At 46.9% G+C, this 26,515-nt stretch overlaps 1 protein-coding gene across 4 annotated transcripts in view; it reads right to left on the bottom strand.

Moving 5' to 3' along the window:
• SPPL2B (signal peptide peptidase like 2B) overlaps nucleotides 1-26,515 on the bottom strand; it is a 128,188-nt gene that overhangs the window by 91,224 nt on the left and 10,449 nt on the right. The window contains exon 1 of one of the 4 annotated variants that reach the window (XM_030540831.1): nucleotides 18,295-18,452. The exons of the other annotated variants lie outside the window; for them this stretch is intronic. Within the exon in view, the coding sequence (XP_030396691.1) occupies nucleotides 18,295-18,354 (60 nt within the window). The 5' untranslated portion in view covers nucleotides 18,355-18,452. Of the gene's footprint in view, nucleotides 1-18,294; nucleotides 18,453-26,515 lie in introns of those variants that run through there. 4 annotated transcript variants of the gene reach the window in all.

Raw genomic sequence — 26,515 nt, 5'->3', positions numbered from 1 at the left:
CTTTCAGGGAATCGTGAAGTCATACTGCATTCATCCAAACCTGCCTTGTCTAGGAAGAATGCATCCAACCAGATGATACCTTGACCAGAGAGACAAGGTGTACCCCTAGGGTGATTCTGCACTGATGTGTGGGCACAGAATTCATATGGCCCACCTTTCCCTCCCTCCCACCCGTACAGAAAAATGGGAGGGAAAAAAAAATCTTCCTGGGGACACACACTTCTTCCCCAGCAACGGGTCAAATGGGAGACGGCGGCTAGGCATGCGTGCCTGCGTGATCATCGCTGGGGGGGTGGGCAGGGGATTCTGCTGGACTGCGCACCCACAGCAGAAAATTCCCTTTGTTTTGTAAGTGATAGGTAACTAAAATGCCTTGTTGGTGCCCTTATATTACTGAAAGTCTAATTGTCTCTGCCTCAAGAGGCAGGAACGATTCCTGAGATGCAGACTCTGTTCTCTGGTATGTTTATTAAGCTGCTGCTTATTAGCTTAATAACTTTATTTACTTAATATACGTGAAGTTATTTTCAGTGTCCTCTGCCAGTAATCAAACTGGTTAGAGAGGTAATACACATTCCCTTGTCTAGGGCAGACTGGCTTTATGCACTGCCTCACCAACACATTTTAAGAAGGTATCTCCAGCACACATCTATAATTCTTGGTGCACAAGCGTACATACATCACCCAATGATTTTCAGGATGTGTGTGTCAGCAGTTTATATACAGTACCTTACATGACACCTTTTAGATACATATTATGACAACAGTATGTTGGGGAAAACAAATGTGTCTAGCCTGATATGATTTATAGGATGGTGGGCCAGTCAGCATTGAGAGGCACCCAGGATCACAGGTTCTAAATTAATGACATCAACTCAGCAATGGGGCTTGAGCATTACTGTAGACAGTTCAGTATAGACCACTGCTCAATGCGCAGCGGTGGTCAAAAAAAAAAAAAAGTTATTAGGATGAAAAAGGAATAGGATAGAGAATATTACAGAAAAGATTATAATGCCACTACAAAAATCAATGATATGGCCTCATCTGGAATACTGTGTGCTGTACTAGTCACCCTGTTTCAAAAAGAATATTGTAGAATTAGAGAGGTTTCAGACAAGGATGATGAAGGGCATGGAAAAATCTCTCATGAGGGACAGATTCAAAGGATTGGAACCGAAAGGAGACAAATAAAAGGGGACATAATAAAAGTATATGAAATAATGAATGGCTTAGAGAAAGTAGATTAGGAGCTTCTCTGTTCTCCCCATCTCATAATACATGAAACAAGGGAACATTCAATAAAATTAAAAGGTGGCAAATTCATAACTTATAAAAGGAAATACTTTTTCACACAGCCCAGATTTAGATTGTGAAACTCACTGCCACAAGAAGTTGTTGAGGCCAAGAATTTAGCAAGATTCCAAAAAGGATTTGATATTTAAGGATTACAAGAATATATCCCAAGTTATCAAAAGTAATGTTAACAAAAATTCTGGAAGGGATATAAATCCTTATTTTTCAGGTCTTAAACCAATCTAGCTTTCATCCTGATCTCTAATAGTTAAGGTGGGAGGAAGATTATCCCACATTTCTTACACCTTCCTCTGAAGCATCTGGTGCTTGTCACTGTCAGAGGCAGGATAACTGGACTAGATGGACTTCAGATATGGCATATTCAATGTTGCTAAATGGCCAGGTTCAGAGAAAACGTCCCAATGAGATTAACTGGGAGTGCACTGGCCTAAAAGCAATAGTTACAGAATGTAACTAGTAAGTCCGCAGACAAAGAAAACTTTAACCTTAAATATGAACCAAGAGAACTTGTCCCCCCCCCCATTTTTTTTTTTTTTTTTTTTTTTTAGAATGCTTAGTTTCTGGAGCATAATTGTGTGCATTTGACAAATTCTACACCTTGACTACAGGCCCCCATATGCAATGCTCAGTCTTGAGCCAAATGACCAGGAGCATTACATGCTCAGATCTGTGACTCGACCTGTGCAGTAAAAAGAACAGTTTTAATTGCATTCACCCAACCACTTCACTCAAAACCCTCCTTTAAACTCTCTTCTGTGAAGCCCTTCCAGAAAAGCTGTCTAAAAAACTTGCCTGTCTCTCCCCACAACAGAAGTTATTACAATAAAATATATTAACTCACGCACCTTATCCTTCTAAAAATATGGTTTACAATGCACAAAATGAAGACTTCAAGCACTGTTTATAACATGGTCTTTCACCTGGCCCTCTAGTGACTTGTGAGCATATGGTCTACTGCATTCTGAATGTCAGCTCTTTGGGACAGGGACTGTGTCTTTTCTGAAAAGACTATCACCCAGGTTACAATGAAAAGCTCCCCACAGGCAATATGAACAAAAAACAGGTATTGTAAAATAGTTTAAAAGAAGTTTAGAGCAAGAATGGCAAAACTGTGGCGCATCAGCCACATGTGGCACTTCTACCATTAAAGTGCGTCTCGTAGAGCCCCCCACACCCTCCCCATTCTCCACCTACCATGTGTGGGGAGGGCAGGAGCTCAGGATCTCTGCCTTGCAGCAGGGTGGTGAGGTAGGCGCTTCTGTCCAGTGGGATAGGAGGATCTCAGGGCTTCAGCCACATGGGACACACCTGCCAGGGCTTGGCGTTTCAGCAGGAGTGAGACTGAAGCCCTGAGCCCCAGCAGGAGCCTCCCACAGGGCTGAAGCCCCGAGCCCCAGCAGGTGCACCCTGACTCTCAAGCTTCTGAAGACTGTCATATATAGCTCAGAGGATCAGTAAGTTTGGCCACCTCTGGTTTGGAGCAAGACCCAAATGCTGGTTTACATGTTAGCAAACAATGACACTAACTCTTAAGGACTCATGATATACTTCGTTTCACTAATTTTCTTGAACTGTACAACAATGTTCCCTCTAATTTTTTCCATCCATGTGCAGAATTAATTTTGTTATGTGCACCAATATCAAGATGTGTGTGGATGTGTGCCACCAGAAGAAACAAAAAACCTAGCTATAATATATATTTTTTAAAAGTTACCATAGGGATAATTACTCCAGCAAGGACAGGTTAGGCATTTTAGAACTCACTACTCAAAGAATTAAAATTAAGCATAAGAGAGAAATATAATTATGAAATGTACAGAGTAGTTAAAAAACTAAAATAATAGCACTTTGGAAGAATAAAATTACAGATAATATATGTGCATTGTAGGAAGTACCAAGAAGTAACACCACCACCACCACGACAAGTGTGTGTGTGTGTGTGTGTGTGTGTGAGTGAGTGAGAGAGTCTGAGAGACCTTGCGCTGTCTCTAAGCACAGCGGCACTCACCAGAAGGCTAGTTCAGATGGCAGCAGCTGCCAGCAACTCCGTCCTGTTCCTGAGCCTTGTCCCTCCTCCCCCGCTCCGCGAAGATGGGGTACAGGTGAAATGGAGAGGGACACCCTGACATCAGGGCCCCCATCCTCCACTCTGCACAGCAAGCAGGAATGTCCCGGAAGCAGCTGGCCAGGGTCTTCAAGGCAGAAGGAACACGTCTGCAGAGCAGCGTGGGAGACGGGGGGGCGGCCAGGAGGTGGAACCTGAACACACACCACCAAATGTACACAGCTCCGCTAATCAAGTGTGTGGCACTAGACTGACTCTTGAGTGGCCGCGCAGCCACGCACCTTACAGGGAACACAGCTGTTCAGTATTGAAATTTTAAAAAGCCAATACAAGCATGAACAAAAATATAGTCAAGCAAAGATGGGTATGCAAGAGAAAGAAAAGAGTAGGATAGGTTCTGCTAGTTGGCTCTCCACTATATGAAAGCACAGCATTTGTTATCCATCTGATTACTGACATATACCCTTCTCCAGATGACTAGAGGATAGCTAATGTGATGCCAATTTTTTAAAAGAGGCTCCAGAAGCAATTCTGGTCAGTTAGCTTAACTTCAGACACATAGATTAACATGATTTGTTGAGGAAGAGTCAAAATCATTTTTGTAAAGAGAAATCATGCCTCGCCAATTTCCTAGAATTCTTTGAGGGGGTCAACAAACATGTGGACTAGGATGATCCAGTGGATATAGTGTACTTTGATTTTCAGAAAGCCTTTGGCAAGGCTCTTAAGCAAAGTAAACTGTCATGGAATAAGAGGGAAGGTCCTCTCATGGATCAGTAACTGGTTAAAAGATAGGAAAACAGTTGGAATAAATGGCCAGTTTTCAGGCCAGAGAGAGGTAAATAGTGATGTCCCACCCAGGTTTTGTATTGGGACCAGTACTGTTCCAACATATTCATAAATTATCTGGAAAAAGCGTGTGAAGTGGCAAAATTTGCAGATGATACAAAACTACTCAAGACAGTTAAGTCCAAAAGTTACAAAGGGAAGAGTTACAAAGGGATTTCACAAAACTGAGTCATTAGGTAAGAAAATGGCAGATGAAATTCAATGCTGATAAATGCAAAGGAATGCACATTGAAAAACAATCCCACTATACATATAAAACGATGGGGTCTAAATTAGTTGTTACCACTCAAGATAAGATCTTGCTTTCAGAGAACAATGACTCCATCTACTCAATATGCAGCAGCATGCAAAAAAGCAAACAGAATGTTGGGTATCATTAAGAAAGGGATAAGATAGAAAATATCATATTGCCTCTAGATAAATCCATGGTACGCCCACATCTTGAATACTGCATGCAGATCTGTTCACCCCATCTCAAAAAAGATATATTGAAATTGGAAAAGGTTCAAAAAAGGGCAACAAAAAATGATCAGGCGTATGAAACAGCTTCCATAACAGGAGAAATTAAAAAGACTGGGACTTTTCAGCTTGGAAAAGAGATGACTAAGGAGAGATATGATAGAGGTCTATAAAATCATTACTGGTGTGGAGAAAGTAAATAAAGAAGTGTTATTTATACCTTCTCATAACACAAGAACTAGGGATCACCAAATGAAATTCATAGGCAGCAGTTTTAAAACAAGCAAACAAACAAAAAGTATTTCTTCACACAACAGTCAACTTGTGGAACTCTTTGCCAGATGATGTTGTGAAGGCCAAGGTTATAACATAAAAAAAAAAAATTACATAAATTCATGGAGGATAGGTCCATCAATGGCTATTAGCCAGGATGGGATGGGATGGTGTCCCTAGCCTGTTTGCCAGAAGATGGGAATGGGTATCAGGGAATGGATCACTTGATGATTACCTGTTCTGTTCATTCCCTCTGAAGCCACTGTTGGAAGACAGGATACTGGGCTAAATGGACCTTTGGTCTGACCCAGTATGGCCATTCTTATGTTCAAACCTCTACACTCCTTCCTCCAAACAAACAAACAAACAATATTTAAGTAGTCTTTCTTCTGCCAGCATTTGAACTGGCCACTTTTTACAAGTGCATTTTAAGCCTTTATGAAACATCATGAAGCTTCCATGATAACACTAGACTTCCCTAGACCCCTCCATTTGAAGAATTCAAAGTTCTTTACTACTATTAAGTCTCACAATACCCCTATGAGGCAGATATTATTTTTGTGGTTTCTCTATCTGAAGAACAGCAGTAACCTTCCATTCGTAGTGGCTCCTAATATTTTGAGGGAGTGAAGTTTACGGTAGTTGCAAATTGTATTTATAATTAGACCTCTTTGAGCAAACCGGTCAAGCTCATACAAGCTACTGGGAAAGAAGTTCAGTATATATATCAAATGCTCCTTATGCGTAAGGTTCAGAGAGCATTCATTAGTCCAATAATGCTGGGTGTTCGATAAGGAAACGTTTAGCAATACCAGACACTACTGAATATTGACCAGTTTACTGGTCTCACACCACTACTTTTCCCAGGGCATTTGCTTGCTGTTATAACAGCCAGTGACTGAGTTTTCATGGATTGAAAGTCAGTTGTCAATTCACACAAAATTACTACTATTAATATGAGCATTGAGTTTGCAGATAATGACCCAAACAAGAATCTTGCGCTCTGATACAATCTGGACTAATGATCAACTGACCAGCCTAGAGATGTAAATAACTGTGCATTTCAGCAAATCACAGGGGTGACACCTGTTCATCATCAGCTACACTGTTAGTCTGCAAATAATAAATTTCAGCCATTGCTCTGCCCCATCCCCACAGGCCATCATGCTGAACGCAGACTGCTGCTCTTCTCTTGTCTGGATTAATTTCTAATGACTTTGTCTCCACTAGTCTGCTTCCTTTCTTCTGGAAGTCCAAAAGCCTTTCACATCCACTCTGGAAAGGGTTGAGCTTTACAATTCCCTACTCTTCCCACCATACAGTGCAGTTTTCACACTTATCCTCTCACTTCAAAATGTCCTCCATCCACCAGGTTATCACAACTACCAGTTGTACCTTCTCCTACTCGCAACCTCCAACAGTCTTTCCTCCAACATCCTCCAAGATGACAGTGTCTTCACCCTAATGCCTCCTTTTTCCTAGACCCTAGATCAGCCCAGTTCATGATGTTTTCCTCCTCTAGAGTCAAATATCATTATCATTAACATAATCAGCAGTGATGCCATATGGTACACTAAGCCAAAAGTCTAGAAATCCATCCTTGATTTCAACACCCCAACAACCAAATATTTACCCTATCCTTTCACAGTATAAACCAGGGGTCTTAAACACACGGCCCACGGGGTTATTTTCTGCAGTTCCCTCGGCCTATCCCAGCATTTACCTAGAGTGGCTCTGGCCTGGTGCACACCAGGGGGGCAGGGTAGGGGAAGAGAGGCGCTGGGGTGTGTGTTGCTGATGCTTCAGGCACCTCCCCCAGCAGCTCCCATTGGCTGCAGTTCCCAGTTCCTGACGAACGGGAGATGCTGGGAGCGGTGCCTGAAGTAACAGCAACATACACCCCTGTGCCCTTGCTCACCCACGTTCCAGCCGCTTCCCAGAGCGGGGGCAGGACAGGCAGGCAGGGAGCCTGCCTTGTCCCCGGTGTGTGCCAGGCCAGAGCCCACCCCCAACCCCCTCCTGCAGTTGAATCCCCTGCCCTGAGACCCTTCCCGCACCCTGCACCCCGACCCCCTGCCACACTCCTCCTGCACCCCAACCCACTTCCCTGAGCTCCCTGCTGCACCCCGATCCCCTGCCGACCCTCCACCGCACCCTTTACCCCTCCTGCACCTCACACCTCAACCCACTGCCCTGAGCCCCCTGCTGCACCCCTCCTGCACCCGATCCCCTGCCCTGACACCCTGCCAAACCCCCATCCCTCCTGAACCCCACACCCCAACTCCCTGCTCTGAGCCCCGGCCACACACCTCCTGCCCCCCTGGAGGCAGGGAGGGGGCGGAGTTGGGGTAGGGACTTCGGGGAAGGGGTTGGAACGGGGGCAGGGAAGGGGTGGGGCCTCATGGAAGAGGTGGAGTGGGGGCAGGGCCAAGGGCAGTGGGGGGAGGTGTCAGTAATGCAGCCCTCGGGCCAATGTACTAGTCCTCATGTGGCCCTTGTGGTCATTTGAGTTTGAGACTCCTGATGTAAACCTTCCATTTGAGGAGAAGAAACTCAAGACAGAATTAAGCCAAGAAACCACCAGCAGCCACATTATATATCATTTTGTGCATGCTGAGCCCTAATAGTTTTCACTTATTTTACTCAGCTCAGGCTATAGATTTCTATGGAGCTTTGCAGGTACTGGGATAGAGCCTTGGAGCTTTCTGTTGGACATTATACACCCGCTGTGTTCATGATTATCTACAAAACAACCTGTAGCTACATCAGGTTCTTAGTTATGCTGAACAACAATAACCATGTAACCATGGCAACCTTTTCACTTTAAGTGCAGAGTATAAATCTTTGCATCATTTCAGGGACAGCTAGGAGTGCTACATGTCACACCTTTAGTTGATAGTAGAACCTCAGAGTTACGAACACCTTAGGGAAAGGAGGTTGTTTGCAATTCTGAACTAGGGCTGTTGATTAATCACAGTTAACTCACGTGATTAACAAAAAATTAATCATTGATTAAAAAAATTAATTTCAATTAATCGAAGCTTTAACCATACTGTTAAACAATATAATAAATGTCAATTGGTATTCAATCTTTTGGATGCTTTTCTACATTTTCAAATATATTGATTTCAAATTATAACAGAATACAAAGTGTACAGTGCTCATTTTATATTATTTTTTATTAAAAATATTTGCACTGTAAAATGATAAACAAAAGAAATAGTATTTTTCAATTCACCTCATACAAGGGCTGGGACAGAGGGGTTGAGGTGTAGGCTGTGGGAGGGATTTGGGTGTGGGGAGGGGAAGAGACAGGGCTGGGGGTTGAGGTGCTGGCTCCGGGAGCAGGTTTAGGGCTGGGGCGGGGGGGGTTGGGTTGGGGCACAGGAAGGAGTTAGGAGTATGGGCTCTGGGCAGTGCTTACCTAGGCAGCTCCCCAGAAACTAGGCTGCAGGGACACATCGCCGCTTCTGGGGAGCTGCGCGGAGCCAGATAGGGAGCCTGCCAGCCCTGCTTCACCCCCAACTGGACTTTTAACAGCCTAGTCAGCGGCAGTGACCGGAGCCATCAGGATCCCTTTTTGATCAGGTGTTCCGGTCAAAAAACAGATACCTGGCAATCCTATGTGACAGCTGTAGCAGCACTGGAGCCAGCAAACAGAGCTGTAAACAGGGGAGTTTGAGTGGGAGTTTGCAGGGAAGACTAGAAGAAGCAGGCAGAGGAATAGACAGGTTAGTGAAGGGAGTGTGTGGTGTCCTGGCAGTGTTCTGGTGCTCGTTGAGGGTTTGTTTCGCTGTGGCTTGTGGTTTTTTGGTTTGGTTTGTTTTTCACGGACTAACACGGCTTAGGTGGGAAGGCTATGAGTGAGGCAGCAGTGGTGGTGAGCCAACCAGTGGAAGACACAATGAAGATCACTGGATGTGGAAGCTGTGGTCTGTACATGATCCTGGAGGGGGTACTGAAAAAGAGTTTCGTCTGCATGACGTGCAGATAGAGCTGATGGAAGAAAACATCTGAGGATTAGAGATGCAGGGGGAAACTCTGAGTTTAGAAGTGGGTTCGAGCAGATGATGGAGCAAAGACATGAGGAGGCAAAAGGGAAAAGCTCAGACTTGCAGAGGGAAGCAAGACCAAAGAACTCTGAGGGGACACTGCTTGGTGAAGACAGTGGAAGCATGTGACTAAGAGAACCAGGCAGAGGAAAAGACAGGCTAGTGAGGGAGAAAGAGCTCAGGAACAGGTTTGTGGAGTTGGAAAATGAAGAAGGGGCACAGCAGGTGGTCACTGAAGGTGAGAGGACAAGGAAGAAGAGAAGAGCAATAAGTCCTATAGGAAGAGGGGAAGAGTCAATGGAGATAATACCGAATATGAGCCCCAGGAGGATATAGGAGGGTTGCAGTGGATTGCAAGGGAGAACAGGAATCAAGAGGACTTGCAGCCAGAGGGAACAGGAGATAGACTGGAGAATGACACCATCTCCAGGAAAAGGCAGGTCTACGTGACTGGGAACTCCTTACTGAGAAGTATAGACCGGCCTGTAACCAGAGCTGGTCCAGAGAACAGACGGGTGTGCTGTCTGCCAAGTACGAAGATATGGGATATAGACCTGAGTCAGAAGAAGATCCTAACGGGAGCAGGAAAGAATACACTGATGGTCTTTCATGTGGGAACAAATGATATGGCTAGATTCTCGCTGGAACAAATCAAGGGAGACTATGCCAGGCTCAGTGGGATTCTGCCTGTTCCTGGAGAAGGGAAAAAGTGTGACAAGATCATGATGCTCAACAGATGCTCAGGCAGTGGTGCTATAAGGAGGGCTTTGGGATATATGACAACTGGGAGGTATTCATGGATAGAGGACTATTCTCTTGGGATGGACTTCACCTGAGTAGGGCGGAAAATAGACTTCTAGGATGGAGGCTAACACAACTGATTAAGAGAGCTTTAAACTAGGAATATGGGGAGATGGTTGGATGACATCCAGGTAATCTCCATGCCGGATTTCAACATTGAGAGGGAAGAAAATGAAGTAAGAAAGGATAGAGCTGTGGGTAGGAGAATGGACATAAGGACAATGGTGTCTACACTACCCTATCTAATAGGAGATACTGGAAGTAGAAGGTCAATGCCTACTCTGGTAAAGAATATCTATATCCTAACACTCAGGAGCTAAAAAATCTTACCGCGTTCTAGGTGAAACCACATTATATCAAACTTGATTTGATCTGCTGGCGTGCGCAGACGCCTCCCCTTCCCCATTGGAGTGCTGCTTTACCGCATTATATCCAAATTCATGTTATATCAGGTGGCATTGTATCCAGGTAGAGGTGTATGTCTTTTGCCTCCACTGCTCCCCTTGGAACCAGAACTTCACTCCTCTGATGATTAGAAACCTTCGTCTAATTTCAAGTCTAAACTTCCTGATGGCCAGTTTATATCCATTTGTTCCTGTGTCCACACTGGTACTGAGCTTAAATAATTCCTCTTTTTCCCTGATATTTATCCCTCCGATGTATTACAGAGAGCAATCATATCTCTATACTGGGTCCCCTGGGAGAATAACATGATGGGGAAAGGAGACCAGGAGAGCTGCCTGTATTTTAAAGATCCCTTATTGAGGTTTCAGGAACAAACCATCCCAGTGTATAGTAAGAATAATAAATATGGCAGGTGACCAGCTTGGCTTAACAGTGAAATCCTTGCCAATCTTAAACACAAAAAAGAAGCTTACAAGAAGTGGAAGATTGGACAAATGACCAGGAAGGAGTATAAAAATATTGCTCAGGCATGCAGGAGTGAAATCAGGAAGGCCAAATCACACTTGGAGTTGCAGCTAGCAAGAGATATTTAGAGTAACAAGAAGGGTTTCTTCAGGTATGCTAGCAACAAGAAGACAGTCAAGGAAACCCCTTCCTGAATGAGGGAGGCAGCCTAGTGACAGAGGATGTGGGAAAAGCTCATCTACTCAATGCTTCTTTTGCCCTTGTCTTCATGAACAAGGTCAATTCCCAGACTACTGCACTGGGCAGCACAGCACGGGAAGGAGGTGACCAGCCCTCTATGGAGAAAGAAGTGGTTCGGGACTATTAAGGAAAGCTGGATGAGCACAAGTCCATGGGGTCGGATGAGCTGTATCCGAGGGTGCTAAAGGAATTGGAGGATGTGACTGAAGAGCCATTAGCCATTTGAAAACTCTTGGAGATCCGGGGAGGTCCCGGATGACTGGAAAAAAGCTAATGTAGTATGCCCATTTTTTAAAAAGGGAAGAAGGAGAATCAGAGGAACTACAGGCCAGTCAGTCTCACCTCAGTCCCTGGAGCAGGTCCTCAAAGAATCAATCCTGAAGCACTTAGAGGAGAGGAAAGTGATCTGGAACAGTCAGCATGGATTCAGTAAGGGCATGTCATGCCTGACTAACCTAATTTCCTGCGATGAGATAACTGGCTCTGTGGATGAGGGGAAAGCAGTGGATATATTATTCCTTGACTTTAGCAAAGCTTTTGATACAGTTTCCCACAGTATTCTTGACAGCAAGTTAAAGAAGTCTGGGCTGGATGAATGGACAAAAAGCTGGCTAGATTTTTGGGCTCAACAGGTAGCAATCAATGGCTCCATGTCTAGTTGGTAGCCGGTATCAAGTGGAGTGCCCCAAAGGTCGATCCTGGGGCCGGTATTGTGTGCAGCTCTGGTCTCCTATGTTTAGGAAGGATAAGGATAAATTCAAACTGGAACAGGTACAGAGAAAGGCTACTAGGATGATCTGAGGAATGGAAAACCTGTCTTATGAAAGGAGATTCAAAGAGCTTGGCTTGTTTAGCCTAACCAAATGAAGGTCGAGGTGAGATATAGAATGTGAGGGTTGGAAGGGACTTCTGGAGGTCATCTAGTCCAATCCCCTGCTCAAAGCAGGACCAATCCCCAACTAAATCATCCCAGCCAGGGCTTTGTCAAGCCTAACCTTAAAAACCTCTAAGGAAGGAGTTTCCACCACCTCCCTAGGGAACCCATTCCACTGCTTCACCACCCTCCTAGTGAAAAAGTTTTTCCTAATATCTAACCTAAACCTCCCCCACTGCAACTTGAGACCATTACTCCTTGTTTTATCATCTGCTATCACTGAGAACAGTCTAGATCCATCCTCTTTAGTACCCCCTTTCAGGTAGTTGAAAGCTGCTATCAAATCCCCCCTCATTCTTCTCTTCTGCAGACTTAACAATCCCAGTTCCCTCAGCCTCTCCTCATAAATCATGTGCTCCAGCTCCCAAATCAGTTTTGTTGCCCTCCGCTGGACTCTTTCCAATTTTTCCACATCCTTCTTGTAGTGTGGGGCCCAAAACTGGACACACTACTCCAGATGAGGCCTCACCAATGCTGAATAGAGGGGAATGATCTTGTCCCTCGGTCTGCTGGCAATGCTCCTACTTACACAGCCTAAAATGCTGTTAGCCTTCTTGGCAACAAGGGCACACTGTCGACTTGTATCCAGCTTCTCATCCACTGTAACCCCTAGGTCCTTTTCTGCAGAACTGCTGCCTAGCCATTCGGTCCCTCGTCTGTAGCAGTGCATGAGATTCGTCCATCCTAAGTGCAGGACTCTGCACTTGTTTGTGTTGAACCTCATCAGATTTCTTTTGGCCCAAACCTCTAATTTGTCTAGGTCCCTCTGTATCCTATATCTATCCTCTAGCATATCTACCACTCCTCCCAGTTTAGTGTCATCTGCAAACTTGCTGAGGGTGCAGTCCACGTCATCCTTCAGATCATTAAGATGCACCCTTATAGACGAGATCGCCAGGCCCTGCTCCTTGAGGGACCATAAATAGTCCAAGATAATGGGGACCGATACACCTTCGGGGATAAAGTTACGCTGAGCACACCAGTGGGAAAAGCGCTTCCACTTGGCGAGACAAGCCTTCCACATGGACGACATTCTGCTTCCCAGCAGCACCTGTTGTACTGAGGTGGAACAACACAACTCAGATTGGCTCAACCAGACAGCAGCCATGCTGTCAGATGAAGGGACTGCAGGTCCGGCTGGTGAAGCCTGCCGAAGTCCTGTGCTATGAGGTCTGAGCATAGTGGCAGGGGGATCGGGTCTGCCACAGATAGGTCAAGCAACAGGGTATACCAATGCTGTCTCGGCCATGCGAGAGCGATCAGGATTAGCTGGGCTCTGTCCCTGCGGAGCTTGAGTAGGACTCTGTGGACAAGAGGAAAGGGTGGGAAGGCATAAAATAGGTGCCTCTTCCATGGAATTAGGAATGCATCTGAGAGGGAGCCCAGGGAGCGACCCTGCAGGGAGCAGAACATCTGGCATTTCCTGTTCTCTAGGGAGGCAAAGAGGTCTATGTGGGGAAACCCCCACTTCCGGAAGACAGAATGGAGAACGTCTGGACGGATGGACCACTCGTGAGACAGCAAGGATTTGCTCAGTTGATCTGCCAGAGTGTTCCGGACTCCTGGGAGAAAAGACGCTACCAGGTCTATTGAGTGGGCTATGCAAAAGTCCCACAGTTGTATCATCTCTTGACAAAGGAGGGAAGATCATGTCCCTCCCTGCTTGTTTATGTAATACATGGCCGTTGTGTTGTCTGTGAACACTGCAACACAGCAACCCTGTAGATGGCACTGGAACGCTTGGCACGCCAGTCGGACTGCTCTCAGTTCTTGGACATTTATGTGTAACGTCAACTCCCAAGACGACCAAAGGCCTTGAGTGCGAAGGTGCCCTAGGTGACCACCCCAGCCAAGAGACGGTGCATCCATTGTTAGGGACGTGGAAGGCTGTGGTGGATGGAAGGACAGACCTGCACACACCAGGGATGGCGTCAGCCACCAGTTGAGGGAGCCGAGGATGCTCGGTGGAATTGTGAATACAATATCTATGGCGTCTCTGCCTGGACGGTAGGCTGAGGCGAGCCAAGTCTGAAGGGGACGCATGCGCAGTCTGGCGTGCTTTGTCACGAATGTGCATGCAGCCATGTGACCGAGGAGGCCAAGGCAGGTGCGAGCTGAGGTTGTCAGGAAGCTTTGAAGTCTTTGTATAAGTGAGACTATTGCCTGAAAACGAGGTAGAGGAAAACTGGCCATTGCAAGATTGGAGTCCAGAGTGGCCCCGATGAACTCTATCCTTTGCGGAGGGACTAGAGTAGATTTTTCCAAACTAATTATCAGGCCTAGATGTGTGAATAGGTTCTTGATGATGCTCACATGACTGGTGACTTGTGCCTCAGAGGTCCCTCGAATAAGCCAGTCGTCGAGGTATGGGAAGACATGCATTTGACGACGACGGAGGGAGGCGGTGACTACCGCCATACACTTCGTGAATACCCAAGGGGCTGTGGAGAGGCCAAAAGGGAAGGACCATAAACTGATAGTGTTGATGATTCACGACAAAGCGTAGATACCGTCTATGCAGAGGGTAAATTGCAATGTGGAAATATGCATTCTTCATATCGAGAGCGGCGTACCAATCTCCGGGATCCAGGGAAGGGATGATGGTCCCCAGGGATACCATGCGGAACTTGAACTTTTTCATGAATTTGTTCAGTTGTCACAGGTCTAGGATAGGCCGGAGACCCCCTTTCGCCTTGGGGATTAGGAAATATCGGGAATAAAACCCCTTGCCCCTGAATTCCTTCGGTACCTCCTCTATAGCTCCCATTGTAAGGAGCCTCCGAACCTCTTGCAGGAGGAGTTGATCATGAGAGGGGTCCCTGAAGAGGGACGAGGAAGGGGGTTGAGAGGGAGGAGGTGAAATAAACTGAAGATGGTATCCAAACTCCACCGTGAGTAGGACCCAAAGATCCAAGGTTAATTGGGACTACGCAGGGAGGAACGGGGAAAGGCGGTTGTAAAACTGAAAAGGATCCTGGGAGACAATTGGTACACTGCTCTCGGGCGCACCCTCAAAAGTTTGATTTGGGTCCCGCTGTTGGCTTGGTGGGACCGGAATTGTTACCCCTTTGAGGTCCAGACTGACGTCTGCGGTTGGTACGACCTCGCCTTCTGGTAAAGTCTTGTCTTGGCCTAGGCGGGGGGGTAAGGGCGCTGAGGTTGGGAGCGGAAGGATCTTCTTTGAGTCTGTGGCGTATGCATTCCGAGCAAACGCATAATTACGCGATTGTCTTTCAGACTCTAGCCTAGGGTCTGTCTTCTGTGAGAATAGGCCCTGGCCATCAAAGGGTAAGTCTCATATAGTGTGCTGAAGTTCAGGTGGCAGGCCTGACACTTGCTGCCATGATATACGTCGCATGGCGATTCCAGAGGTGACCGTTCTAGCTGCCGAATTGGCGGGCATCCAGTAAGGCCTATAGGGAGGTCCGTGCTACTTTCTCTCCTTCCTCCAATAATGCTGTAAATTCCTGGCAGGAGTCTTGTGGAACCAACTCTGTGAACTTCCCTACCGCCTCCCAGGTGTTGTAATTGTATCTACTCAGCAGGGCCTGTTGGTTCGCTACCCTGAGTTGGAGGCCTCCAGCGGAATAGATTTTCCGTTCCAACAAATCTATTCGCCTAGCCTCCCTTGATTTAGGTGCAGGGGCTTGTTGGCCATGGCGCTCCCGCTCATTGACAGACTGTACAACCAATGAACAGGGAGGGGGGTGTACATATAAGTATTCATACCCTTTTGGAGGGCACCATGTGTTTCCGTTCGACCCCTCTGGCTGTGGGCGGGATAGATGCCGGGGACTGCCAGATGGTGTCTGCCTTAGCCTGGATCAAACGAATGAACAGCAGGGCCACTCTGGCTGGTGCCTCTGCCGACAATATACTTATCACCGGGTCCTCCACCTCTGGAACTTCCTCTACTGGCAAGTTGATATTCTGGGCGACACGCCGCAGGAGGTCCTGGTGTGACCTGAGGTCAATTGGAGGCGGGCCCGATGATGATGTCCCCGCTACTGCCTCATCCGGAGAAGAGGAGGATGAAAGCCCCAGGATGAGTGGGTCCTGTACTGACTCCTGATCCTGGGGGACATCCGGAGCCGGAAGATCATGGGGGTCTGGTGTGGGGACAAGAGCTTCCTCTGTACCAGCAGGTGGAGGTCGGCTGACAGTGGCCTCTGGCACGCAGTGTTCTGAAGGAACGGAGCGTGGTGGCACACCGGGTTCACCTTGGGCTTGGTGATAAGCCCAAGGCGTCCAAAAGGACCACTGATGAGGTCCTTGGTCTGGACCGTGGGATCTTTGGGTGAACCTACTGTGAGTATCCGAATCCCCATAGGAAGCACTGTCCGCATGGGATGATACGGATGGATGACGAGAAGGCCACGGAGGAGCTGAGACCATTTGGGGAGGGTCTCTGTGTGTATTCGATCCGTCTCCAAGTGGCACCGGAGGACGGTACTGGGAGTCGTACCGGTACCGAGAGTGAGACCGGGACCTGCGACCGGCGTGGTGCAGGGAGGTCGACCGGTGAATCCCCACGTCGAGATCGGCTGCGAGAGGTACGGTGCCGCGAGTGGTGCCGGGACCTCGAACGGTGCCGCGAGTACGACCGGTACCTAGATGGAGAGCGGTACCGGGACTGCGAGTGGCGTCAGGACCGGGATCGATGACGGGACCGAGAGTGTCTGCGGGACCTGGATCGCGACCAGCGATGTTCAGTGGTCTCAGCAGGGCGGGCTTGCCTAATGATTGAACAACCCACACCGGTGGCGCCGGGGGTTGAGGCAGCTCGGGCTCCGTCAAGGCAATCAACTCCCTTGCCGTAGAGAATGTCTCCAGCGTGGAGGGCATGATAAGCTCAACCACAGCGTGTGCCTGGGAGCTGGTAGGCACCGGACTCGACGGCTCTTGCGAGACCGGAATCAATGACGCAGAAGAAATCAGTGCCACGGCAGCTGACGGTCCCGGGCGGTCCAACTTAATTAGGCGCTCTGACTGTGGCGTAGACACGGAAGCCGCAGGAGTCTTATGCTTCTTGATCCTTGGGGAGAGAGAGCAGTGCCGGGCAGGAGCCTGGGCCGGTGATGGCTGGTGCCGAGGAGCCTTCACGGTGCCCGTGCGCTCCGGTGCGGAAGAGACACTTGTACCCGGTGCAGCAGTCAGTGCCGAAGATGGAGGAGTTAGAGCTGCCTCCATCAGAAGCTGCTTGAGATGAATGTCCCGCTCCTTTTTCGTCTGGGGCTTGAAAGCCTTGCAGATGCGGCACTTGTCTGCGAGGTGGGATTCGCCCAAGCACATGAGACAGGAGTCGTGAGGGTCTCCTGTAGGCATCTGCCTATGACAGGCCGAGCACGGTTTGAAGCCCAGTGAACTGGGCATGGGCCCCGGTACTGGGTGAGGGGAAGGGGCTAATCCCCGATCCCTCTTAACTATATACAATAACTACTACAAAGAACTAATAAAACGAACTAGAAATATAGAATATTGAACTATATATACAAAAACGATTAGAAACGAGCGAATAGTTAGGGAGGTGGAGATCAGCTAAGCCGTGCTCCATTGTTCCAATGACCGACACGGGCGGTAAGAAGGAACTGAGGGGCAGATGGGTTGGCAGGGGTATATATCCGGCACCATAGCGGCGCCACTTCAGGGGGCGCCCTGCCGACCCACAGAGTGTTGCTAGGTGCGTGCACACCTAACTGGAATGGATTTGAGCAAGCTCTCGAAGAAGAAATGCTTACCTTCAGATAGGTAAAGAGTGATTTAATAATGTAGCTGCTGTGGCACCCAAATATTACAAAGGGGCACAGTATACAAACAAAACTAGCTTTAATTTCTCTGCTTAAGTCGCTTAAGCCATTTCAGTCTTTGAGGCTGTCTATACTGAGATTTTTAAACAATTCTCCCACCATTCTTCTAGTACTGCTGCAGCTCCACCAGGAATGGTGAGAGAGTTCTTTTACTGTATTACTCCAACCCTATTTGGAGCAGCTTTAAACAACAATACTGAAAACACCTGCTTCTTACACGACACTTCCACTATTGCTAGCACTTACGCTAGACCAGTTGGGGTGGTGGATGGAGGGAGGGAGTAGGAAGGAATTCCCTACAATTCTCAGTATCAATAAACATGAGTATGACAAAATAAAGTAGCTGAAACCAGAGAGATTCGAAAAGGTAACGTTTGTATGTACTGCACCCATTATAATATTTGAGTACATAGTACAAACATTAAAGCAAACAACTCTTCAACAACTGGTACAGATTAAACTCATTCCAACTTCTATTACCTGCACCTCCAAGTGAGATAACTACATTCTGGCTGAAGGCCTAAATTAAGAAAGCCATACAGCGAGAACACACTATTCTTTCAGGGCATCCTTAAAAATAATAATATTCAATCTTTAAGAGGAAAGAGATCCCTGTGCAGAGACCCTTACCTCCTGTGTTATCCTTCGCTGCCTGCTTTCAAGGAGGTAAAGCCCAGGGTAGACAAGCATTCCAGCAGAATGCAACTGTCACAATCAGGTACAGAGAAGCTGTCATGGAGTCCCCGGGCGATGCTCTGGAACTGTTCCCCACAAAGCCAGGCAGGACTTTGGGGAGCCTCCTCACCCTTGGAGCAGACTGTCTTCAGGGCAAGAAGCTCATACGGCTTCACCTCCTGGGTCTCTTCCTGGAGCATTCAGCATCCTCTGCCCCTCCGTGCGCTTCCCACAGCAAGTCTGCCCAGGCAGAGTCATGGGGAAGCCAGAGGGTCCTGCACCTCCACTTTGCTTCGCAGTCAGACGTCACTTTTAGCCAGCTAGTAAAACAGAGGTTTATTAGATGACATGAACACGGTCAAAAACAGAGCTTGTAGGTACAGAGAACGGGACCCCTTAGCCGGGTCCATTCTGGGGCCCATCGAGGCAGACCACCCCATCTGCCCTCATTTCCAGTCCCCAGCCAGCTCCAAACTGAAACCCCTTCCAGCCCCTCCTTTTTGGCCTTTGTCTCTTTCCCGGGCCAGGAGGTCACCTGATCTCTTTATTCACCTTTAGCTATTCCCTTGCAGGTGAAGGGCCCCAGCCACTTGTTGCTAGGCTACAAAGTGTCAGGAAATTATGCACACTGGAGACGTAGGAAATGCATAGGGGAAATTGAGGCACCCACACAGTATTTAGAGGAAACATTAAGAATAGTCCCACTTTGTCACAGAGGCATCTCAGAGATCAGCCAGGGCCTAACCAATTTCAGGCTATATGACACAAATTACCACAGTACAAAGCAATGCAGAAGAGTAAAAGGGTCCAAGTGATACCTGCAGTGGCGAATATTAACATTAGAAAACTTTACTTCCTTCTTTCAATCCATGTCTAATTCATAAAGATAACCCTGCCTCCAAAAACTCCCCTCCACTGATACTCTCCTCTTCTTCCCACCCCTAAGACATTTCTAACATCCTCCTAGTCATTATTACCCTAATTCCTCTTTTCACGCCCTTCCTTTTCCTGTCATTCTGTCCTACTTTTTCAACCTCTCTCCCTACATCAAAGCCATTGTCAAAAAGTTTTTTTGCCTGTGCCAAGCTCTCTAAACTCTGTCACAGTACAGTAGAACCTCAGAGTTACGAACACCAGAGTTACAAATTGACCAGTCAACCACACACTTCATTTGGAACCAGAAGTACACAATCAGGCAGAAGCAGAGACAAAAAAAATAAAAACATTAAAAAAAAAAGGAAATACAGTACTGGGTTAAACAAATTACTAAACAATTAAAAGGAAAGCAGCATTTTTCGTTTGCATAGTGAAGTTTCAAAGTTGTATTAAGTCAATGTTCAGTTGTAACACTTTTGACAGAATAGACATAACGTTTTGTTTAAAGTTGGGAACACTTCACAGTTATGAACAACATCCACGGTGTTCGTAACTCTTAGGTTCTACTATACAATGCCCCTTTCCTTTCACCCTGACTAAATACAAATTCATCTATAGCAGGGGTCAGCAATCTTTCAGAAGTAGATTGCTGAGTCTTCATTTATTCACTCTAATTTAAGGTTTCACGTGCCAGTAATATATTTTAACATTTTTAGAAAGTCTCTTTCTATAAGTCTATAATATATAACTAAACTATTGTTGTATGTAAAGTAAATAAGGTTTTTAAAATGTTTAAGAAGCTTTATTTAAAATTAAATTAAAATGCAGCGCCCCCGGACTCCTGGCCAGGACCTGAGCAGTGTGAGTGCCACTAAAAATCAGCTCGTGTGCTGTGCCATAGGTTGCCTACCCCTGATCTATAGTTTCCCTTTCCTTAGTAAAAGGCTTGAGAAAAGCATACACCACCTGCAAAGGCTGTCTCAAGTCCACACCTGTTGAAACTAATCATACCCCAGTATACAAAATAGAGCTGCCCTGTACATTGAATTTCCTGGAATGTACATTGAAATTCCTCACATAAACTTAAGTTTTCCCATATAGTTTTTTTGCACAGAATATGAACAACAGCCGCCTCTACTGATACATTAGACACATTCAAATGAAAATGATACCCTATCTGAAATATGAGGATGGCTGTCAGGGTACAATCTTCTCTCGTGATACAAGACTACAACACTATGAGCACTATGGGAAATAACTGAAAGGCAAAATACAAAAACACCTGAAAAAGCTCCACCTTTTCCCAGATTAAGCTCTCAGCTGAACCCGGCAGCACACTAAGGATGCTATAGGCTCAACTGCAAAAATCTTCCAACTCACAGACTCTCCTTCAAGTTGATCCAACACGACAGTTGGGATAGCTCAGTGGTTTGAGCATTGGCCTGCTAAAGCCAGGGTTGTCAGCTCAATCCTTGAGGGGGCCATTTAGGGAACTGGAGTAACAATGTGTCTGGGGATTGGCCCTGCTTTGAGCAAGGGGTTGGACTAGATGACCTCCTGAGGTCCCTTGCAACTCTAATCTTCTATGAAATAAATGCAGCTAAAGTTTCTCTTTGGGATGTAAGGGACTGAAAATATCATACCACCATTACATAAAATCAAGATTATACCCTCACTTTGAATACTGAGTTTGATTTTGGTCATCTTATACCAAGGGTCGGCAACCTTTCAGAATTGCTGTGCCAAGTCTTCATTTATTCACTCTAACTTAAGGTTTTGCGTACCAGTAATACATTTTAACGTTTTTAGAAGGTCTCTTTCTATAAGTCTATAATATATAACTAAACTATTGTTGTATGTAAAGTAAATAAGGTTTTTAAAATGTTTAAGAAGCTTCATTTAAAATTAAATTAAAATGCAGAGCCCCCGGACTGCTGGCCAGGACCCAGGCAGTGTGAGTGCCACTGAAAATCAGCTCACGTGCCGCCTTCAGCACCCGTGCCATAGGTTGCCTACCCCGTCTTATACCATCATATACAGCAGAAACAAGCATTGTCTTTGATGTGAGCCTCCACCATTTGGGCTCGGTGTGGATCATTGGATAGCATTGACATAGCTTGAAGGAAGACCTCCCAGTTTGAAAATACCAGGCTGTAACCACTCCAAGAAGGGGGAGGCCCAGTTTCAGGCTTCCCCTGACAGTTGTCTGATAACCACAATAGTATGCACAGTAGTAGCATAGCACTGAGGCTGCATCATAGTACTATTGATATGCACAATAGTAGCATAGCACTGAGGCTGCATCATGAACAGGAAGCAGCACTGGGCAATTACCATCAAACTGTTCCAGAAGATGGACTGGGGAACAGGGCTCTGCGAGAGCCATGTCTGAAGTGTGGCATTTTCAGTATGCAACTATCTGACTTGCTCCTGCTGGTTTCCTGAGGTCACTTGGACAACCTATGTCTGCAGGGCTTGGGTGTCCACCTGAAGGCAGGCAGCCTACTCGAATGTGTCCAGTGCTCCCAACGGGTTAGCCAGATCAATTCTGCTTCACCACCAGGCTCATTTCTCTGGTGTAAGTGGTCCATGCACACTGTCACCACTGGGGAGTGGGCATCCTACCTAGTGGTTGGAATAGGAGTTGGAAGTCAGGCCAGGTCAGATATCAGGAGGTCAGAGTCTGAGATATGCCAGAAGGCAGACCGAGATAGATGTCAGGAGGCAGGCATGGTGAGGTTACCAGTTAATAAGAGTTAGGCTACAGGACCAAGTAGCACAAGGGAAGCAGTCCTAAGCAGGGGAAACCAACTCACATGGACAACTTCCTGGTCCTGTGATTCATTTAAATAGAAGCAAGGAACCAATCAGGAGCCCCAGAGTTCTGCCAGTCAGATCCCATCACTGGAGTCCTCTGTTGGAATTGAGCTTCTGGTTCTGGCAACTGTTAGCAAATCACCTGGTGGCAGGCTGGAACTTACTAATACTTAAGAGCCCTCTGGACCAGGGTTCCAGACCTCTGGTCCCTCACAGTATGTGCCAAGATCACAGGCGACTCTGCTCCACACCTTCTTGCCTCTGTGTGAGTTTGAATAAGTGGGGAAGAGACCTACCCCTCTGGGAGAAGGGGTCTGAGTCCCTGCCCCCTCTGTAGTATCTGAGAATTTGTACACACAACCAACCCTATTCTGTTGACTTTAAGGGCTCTTAAAATCGACTTCTGTGCTCCTCCCTGGTGAGGAAAACAGCACTAAAATCAACCTTGCTGGGTCGAATTTGGGGTAGCATGGACACAAATCAACTGTATGGCCTCTGGGAGCTATCCCAGAGTGCTCTATTGTGACTGCCCTGGACAGCACTTTGAACTCCAATGCACTAGCCGGGTACACAGGAAAAGCCTCAGGAACTTTTGAATTTCATTTCCTGTTTGGCCAGTGTTGCGAACTCAGCAGCACAGGTGACCATGAAGTCCTCCCAGAATCATAGAGCATAGAATGTTTCTACACTCCCCCTATCATCTCCATCCCTGAGGTTATCACAGATTAGAAGGTGAAAAAAATGCACTCGCGATGACATGTTTTCCGAGCTCATGCAGTCCTCTTGCACTGATAGGGCACAGCTTAATACATGGAGACATTCAGTGGCAGAGGCCAGGAAAGAATTAAGTGAGCATGAAGAGCAGGCAGGACACGATGCTGAGGCTAATGGGGGAGCAAACGGACATGATGAAGTGTCTGTTGGAGCCGCAGGAAAGCCAACAAGAGTACAACCCCCACTGCATCCTCTGTATAGCCACCTACCCTCCTCCCATGTTCCATAGCCTCCTCACCCAGGCGTCCAAGAATGCAGCGGGGGGTGGGGGGGTAGAGGGGAGGCTCCAGCAGGCACCCAGCCACTCCACTCCAGAGTTCAAACAGTTTGATTTTTAGTGTGGCTACAATAAAGCAATGTAGCCTTGTCCTTCCCTCCCTCCCCACCCCACCCGAGCTACCTCGTCCGTTATCTCTCTCTTTTTTTTTTGTAATTAATAAAGAAAGAATGCATGGTTTTCAAAACAATAGTTACTTTATTTCAAAGGGGGGGGAGGGTAGTTGGCTTATAGGGAATTAAAATCAACAAAGGGGGTGAGTTTGCATCAAGGAGAAACACACACGTGTCACACTGAAGCCTGGCCAGTCATGAAACTGGTTTTCAAAGCCTCTCTCATGCGCAGCGCGCCTTGCTGTGCTCTTCTAATCACCCTGGTGTCCAGCTGCTCAAAATCGGATGCCAGACGATTTGCCTCAACCTCCCACCCCGCCATAAACGTCTCCCCCTTACTCTCACAGATATTATGGAGCATACAGCAAGCAGCAACAACAATGGGAATGTAGATTGTACTGAGGTTTGACCTAGTGAGCAAACACTGCCAGCGAGCTTTTAAACATCCAAAGGCACATTCTACCACCATTCTGCCCTTGCTCAGCCTGTAGTTGAACTGCTCCTTTCTACTGTCCAGGCTTCATGAGCCATGGGAGCGAGGGGTAGGCTGGGGTAGGTGTGACTGCGCAGTGCTGCTGGCTGGGAGAGCAGCCTGAGGCAGAAGCCTCCAGCTCGCATGATATTCCAGGCATGACTGAATCTCCATGAGATGAAACAAAGAAGAGAATGACCTGGAATGTCTGCCTCCAATTCGGTGTTCTAAGAGGAGGATAACCATGTCTGTCCAGGCACCCCTGAACGACCTCACCGAGGTCTGCCAGGAGCACCCAGGAGACATATGACAGCTATCAGTCCTACTGCACTGTCTGCCATGAAGGCAAGGAACTGCTGCTGTGTAGCAATGCAGTACCGCGTCTGCCAGCAGTACCCAGGAGTCGTACGGTGACGGTGAGCTGAGCAGGCTCCATGCTTGCCGTGGTATGGCGTCTGCATGGGTAACACAGGAAAAAAGGGAAGAAACGTTGGTCTGCTGTTGCTTTCATGGAAGGGAGGGAGAAAGGGAAGGTGGCTGACGACATGTACCCAAAACCACTCGCGACAATGTTTTTGCCCCATCAGGCATTAGGAGCTTAACCCCAGAATTCCAATGGGCAGCGGAGACTGCGGGAACTGTGGGATAGCTATCCACAGTGCACCGCTCTGTAAGTCAACGCTAGCCACAGCAGTGAGGACGCACTCCGCCGACTTAATGCGCTTAGTGTGGACATATGCAATCGACTGTATAAAATCGGTTTCTAAAAATCGACTTCTATAAAATCAACCTAATTTCGTAGCGTAGACATACCCTTAATGCCGCACAATCTTTAATGTATATATCCTCACAAAACCCATGTAGAGAGTGGGAGCTTCACAAAAGAACTTAGATGTGGTGACACTGAGCATTGCTGTGCCTGGAAAATGATGGAGATTCACAAAGCCTGAGATCAAAGTTATATTGACTCAAAATTATATTAGCATACAGCTAATGCAGTTAGTACAATGTTTCTGCAAATGCATACATGGCTCCTTGCGTTAGCAGTGTACACATTCACCAGGAGTGCTTGTATCAATGCAGAGTGCAATGCACCTTGGGCCGGTATCCCACTATGCAACTTGCCACTATCTAGTGCCCTGCCTTTTGCAAAGTTCTGGCAATGCATGATGGGCCAGAATTAGTCATTTAGGGGTGACTGGGAGCATGGGGTCAACTTCCCAGTTTGCAACTGTCTCAATCCCATAATGTTATCTTTATCCCATCATTTTCACACCTTTTTTTCTAAAATCCCACAAACCTGTGTGGCCCTCCTCACTGTCTGCCATCTCTGACAAAAGCATGGAGCCTGCAAAGCTCTTCACTATTGTCACAGAATTATATTAAGATTAGGGTTGGAAGAGACCTCAGGAGGTCATTTAGCTCAACTCCCTGCTCAAAGCAGAATCAACCCCAACTAAACCCCATTGCAAGCTCAGGGAGCACAGTCCAGTAGTATCTACAGAGCTGCAAGAAAAACTGAACGAGTAGGGAAAATGATTATTCCTTGGAGGACAGTTTTCTGTTGGACACAGCAAAAACCATCAAGGTTTTTGGTGGCATTCATGGAGCAGCTGCAGCTGGTGGAGCCCGGGCCTGAGAAACAAGTACTGATTGGTTGCATCACTGGGTAATGCAGGTTAGGTATGATGAGCAGCAGCTGCAGAACTTTCAGATGTGCACAGCCATATTCCTGGATCTGTATGCTGAACTTGTCCCAGCCCTCCAGCACAGGGACACCAGAATGAGAGCTGCACTGAGAGTGTAGAAGCGAGTGGCAATGGCACACTGGAAACTTGCAACACCAGACTGCTACCAGTCAGTGGGAAATCAATTTGGAATCAGGAAATGCACCATGGCTGTGACTCTTGGTAATGTGCAAGGACCATAGATGGTTTTGAAGCAATCAGGTTTCCAAAATGCAATGGAGTTACAAACAGCACACATATCCCTGTTTTGGCACCAGCCCATCTCGCCACAGACTACACACCAACAGAAAGGGCCACCTCCATTATTCCGATGAGGTAAGAAAGCGTTTTTGGGCCATTTCCACAAAGGTCTGTACTCAATGAAGCCATATTCCAATACACTGAGAAGTACTCCAAGGCCTACCATAACTCATGGACTCAAGCTCCATTTTTTGTTCCTTTTCGCTACTTCTTTTAGTCTATTTTCATATAATGTTTCTGATGCTTTCAGTGAATCAATAATACTTGATTTGTAGCCGACATTGATCAAACCACACAAATTGAAGATAGAGAGCTTAGTGAGACCAATCATGCTATTTAAAAGAAGGAAGAAAAGATACACATGCCATCTAGAATTAGTATTCTTTGAGATAACAAAAGGGACCGTAAGAAAGAGTTGCAAGAAGTGTGCACACACCTACCATGTGTGACAAAGGTAAGCAGCACATCCATTTTTAGACTATTTCCATGATTTGATCCTCTGCTGTTGTGCATGGTCTGTGGAAACTTCAGTTAAGGATGCATTAAGGCAGGGGTCGGCAACCCTTCAGCACAAGGCCCATCACGGTAATCCACTGATGGGCCACGAGACATTTTGTTTATGTTGACCATCCACAGGCACGGCCCCTCTGCAGCTCCCAGGGGCCACAGTTCACTGTTCCTGGCCAATGGGAGTTGTGGGAAGCAGCAGGCGGCAGGGACCTGCTAGCTGCCACTTCCTGCAGCTCCCATTGGCCAGGAATGGCGAACCACAGCCCCTGGGAGCTGCAGGAAGCTGTTCTTGTGGACAGTTAACGTAAACAAAATGCCTTGCGAACCACCAGTGGATTACCCTGATGGG

This window comes from Gopherus evgoodei, chromosome 22, assembly GCF_007399415.2.
Source record: "Gopherus evgoodei ecotype Sinaloan lineage chromosome 22, rGopEvg1_v1.p, whole genome shotgun sequence".
Lineage (NCBI taxonomy): Eukaryota > Metazoa > Chordata > Testudines > Testudinidae > Gopherus > Gopherus evgoodei.
This window is presented reverse-complemented; position numbering and strand designations above follow the sequence as displayed.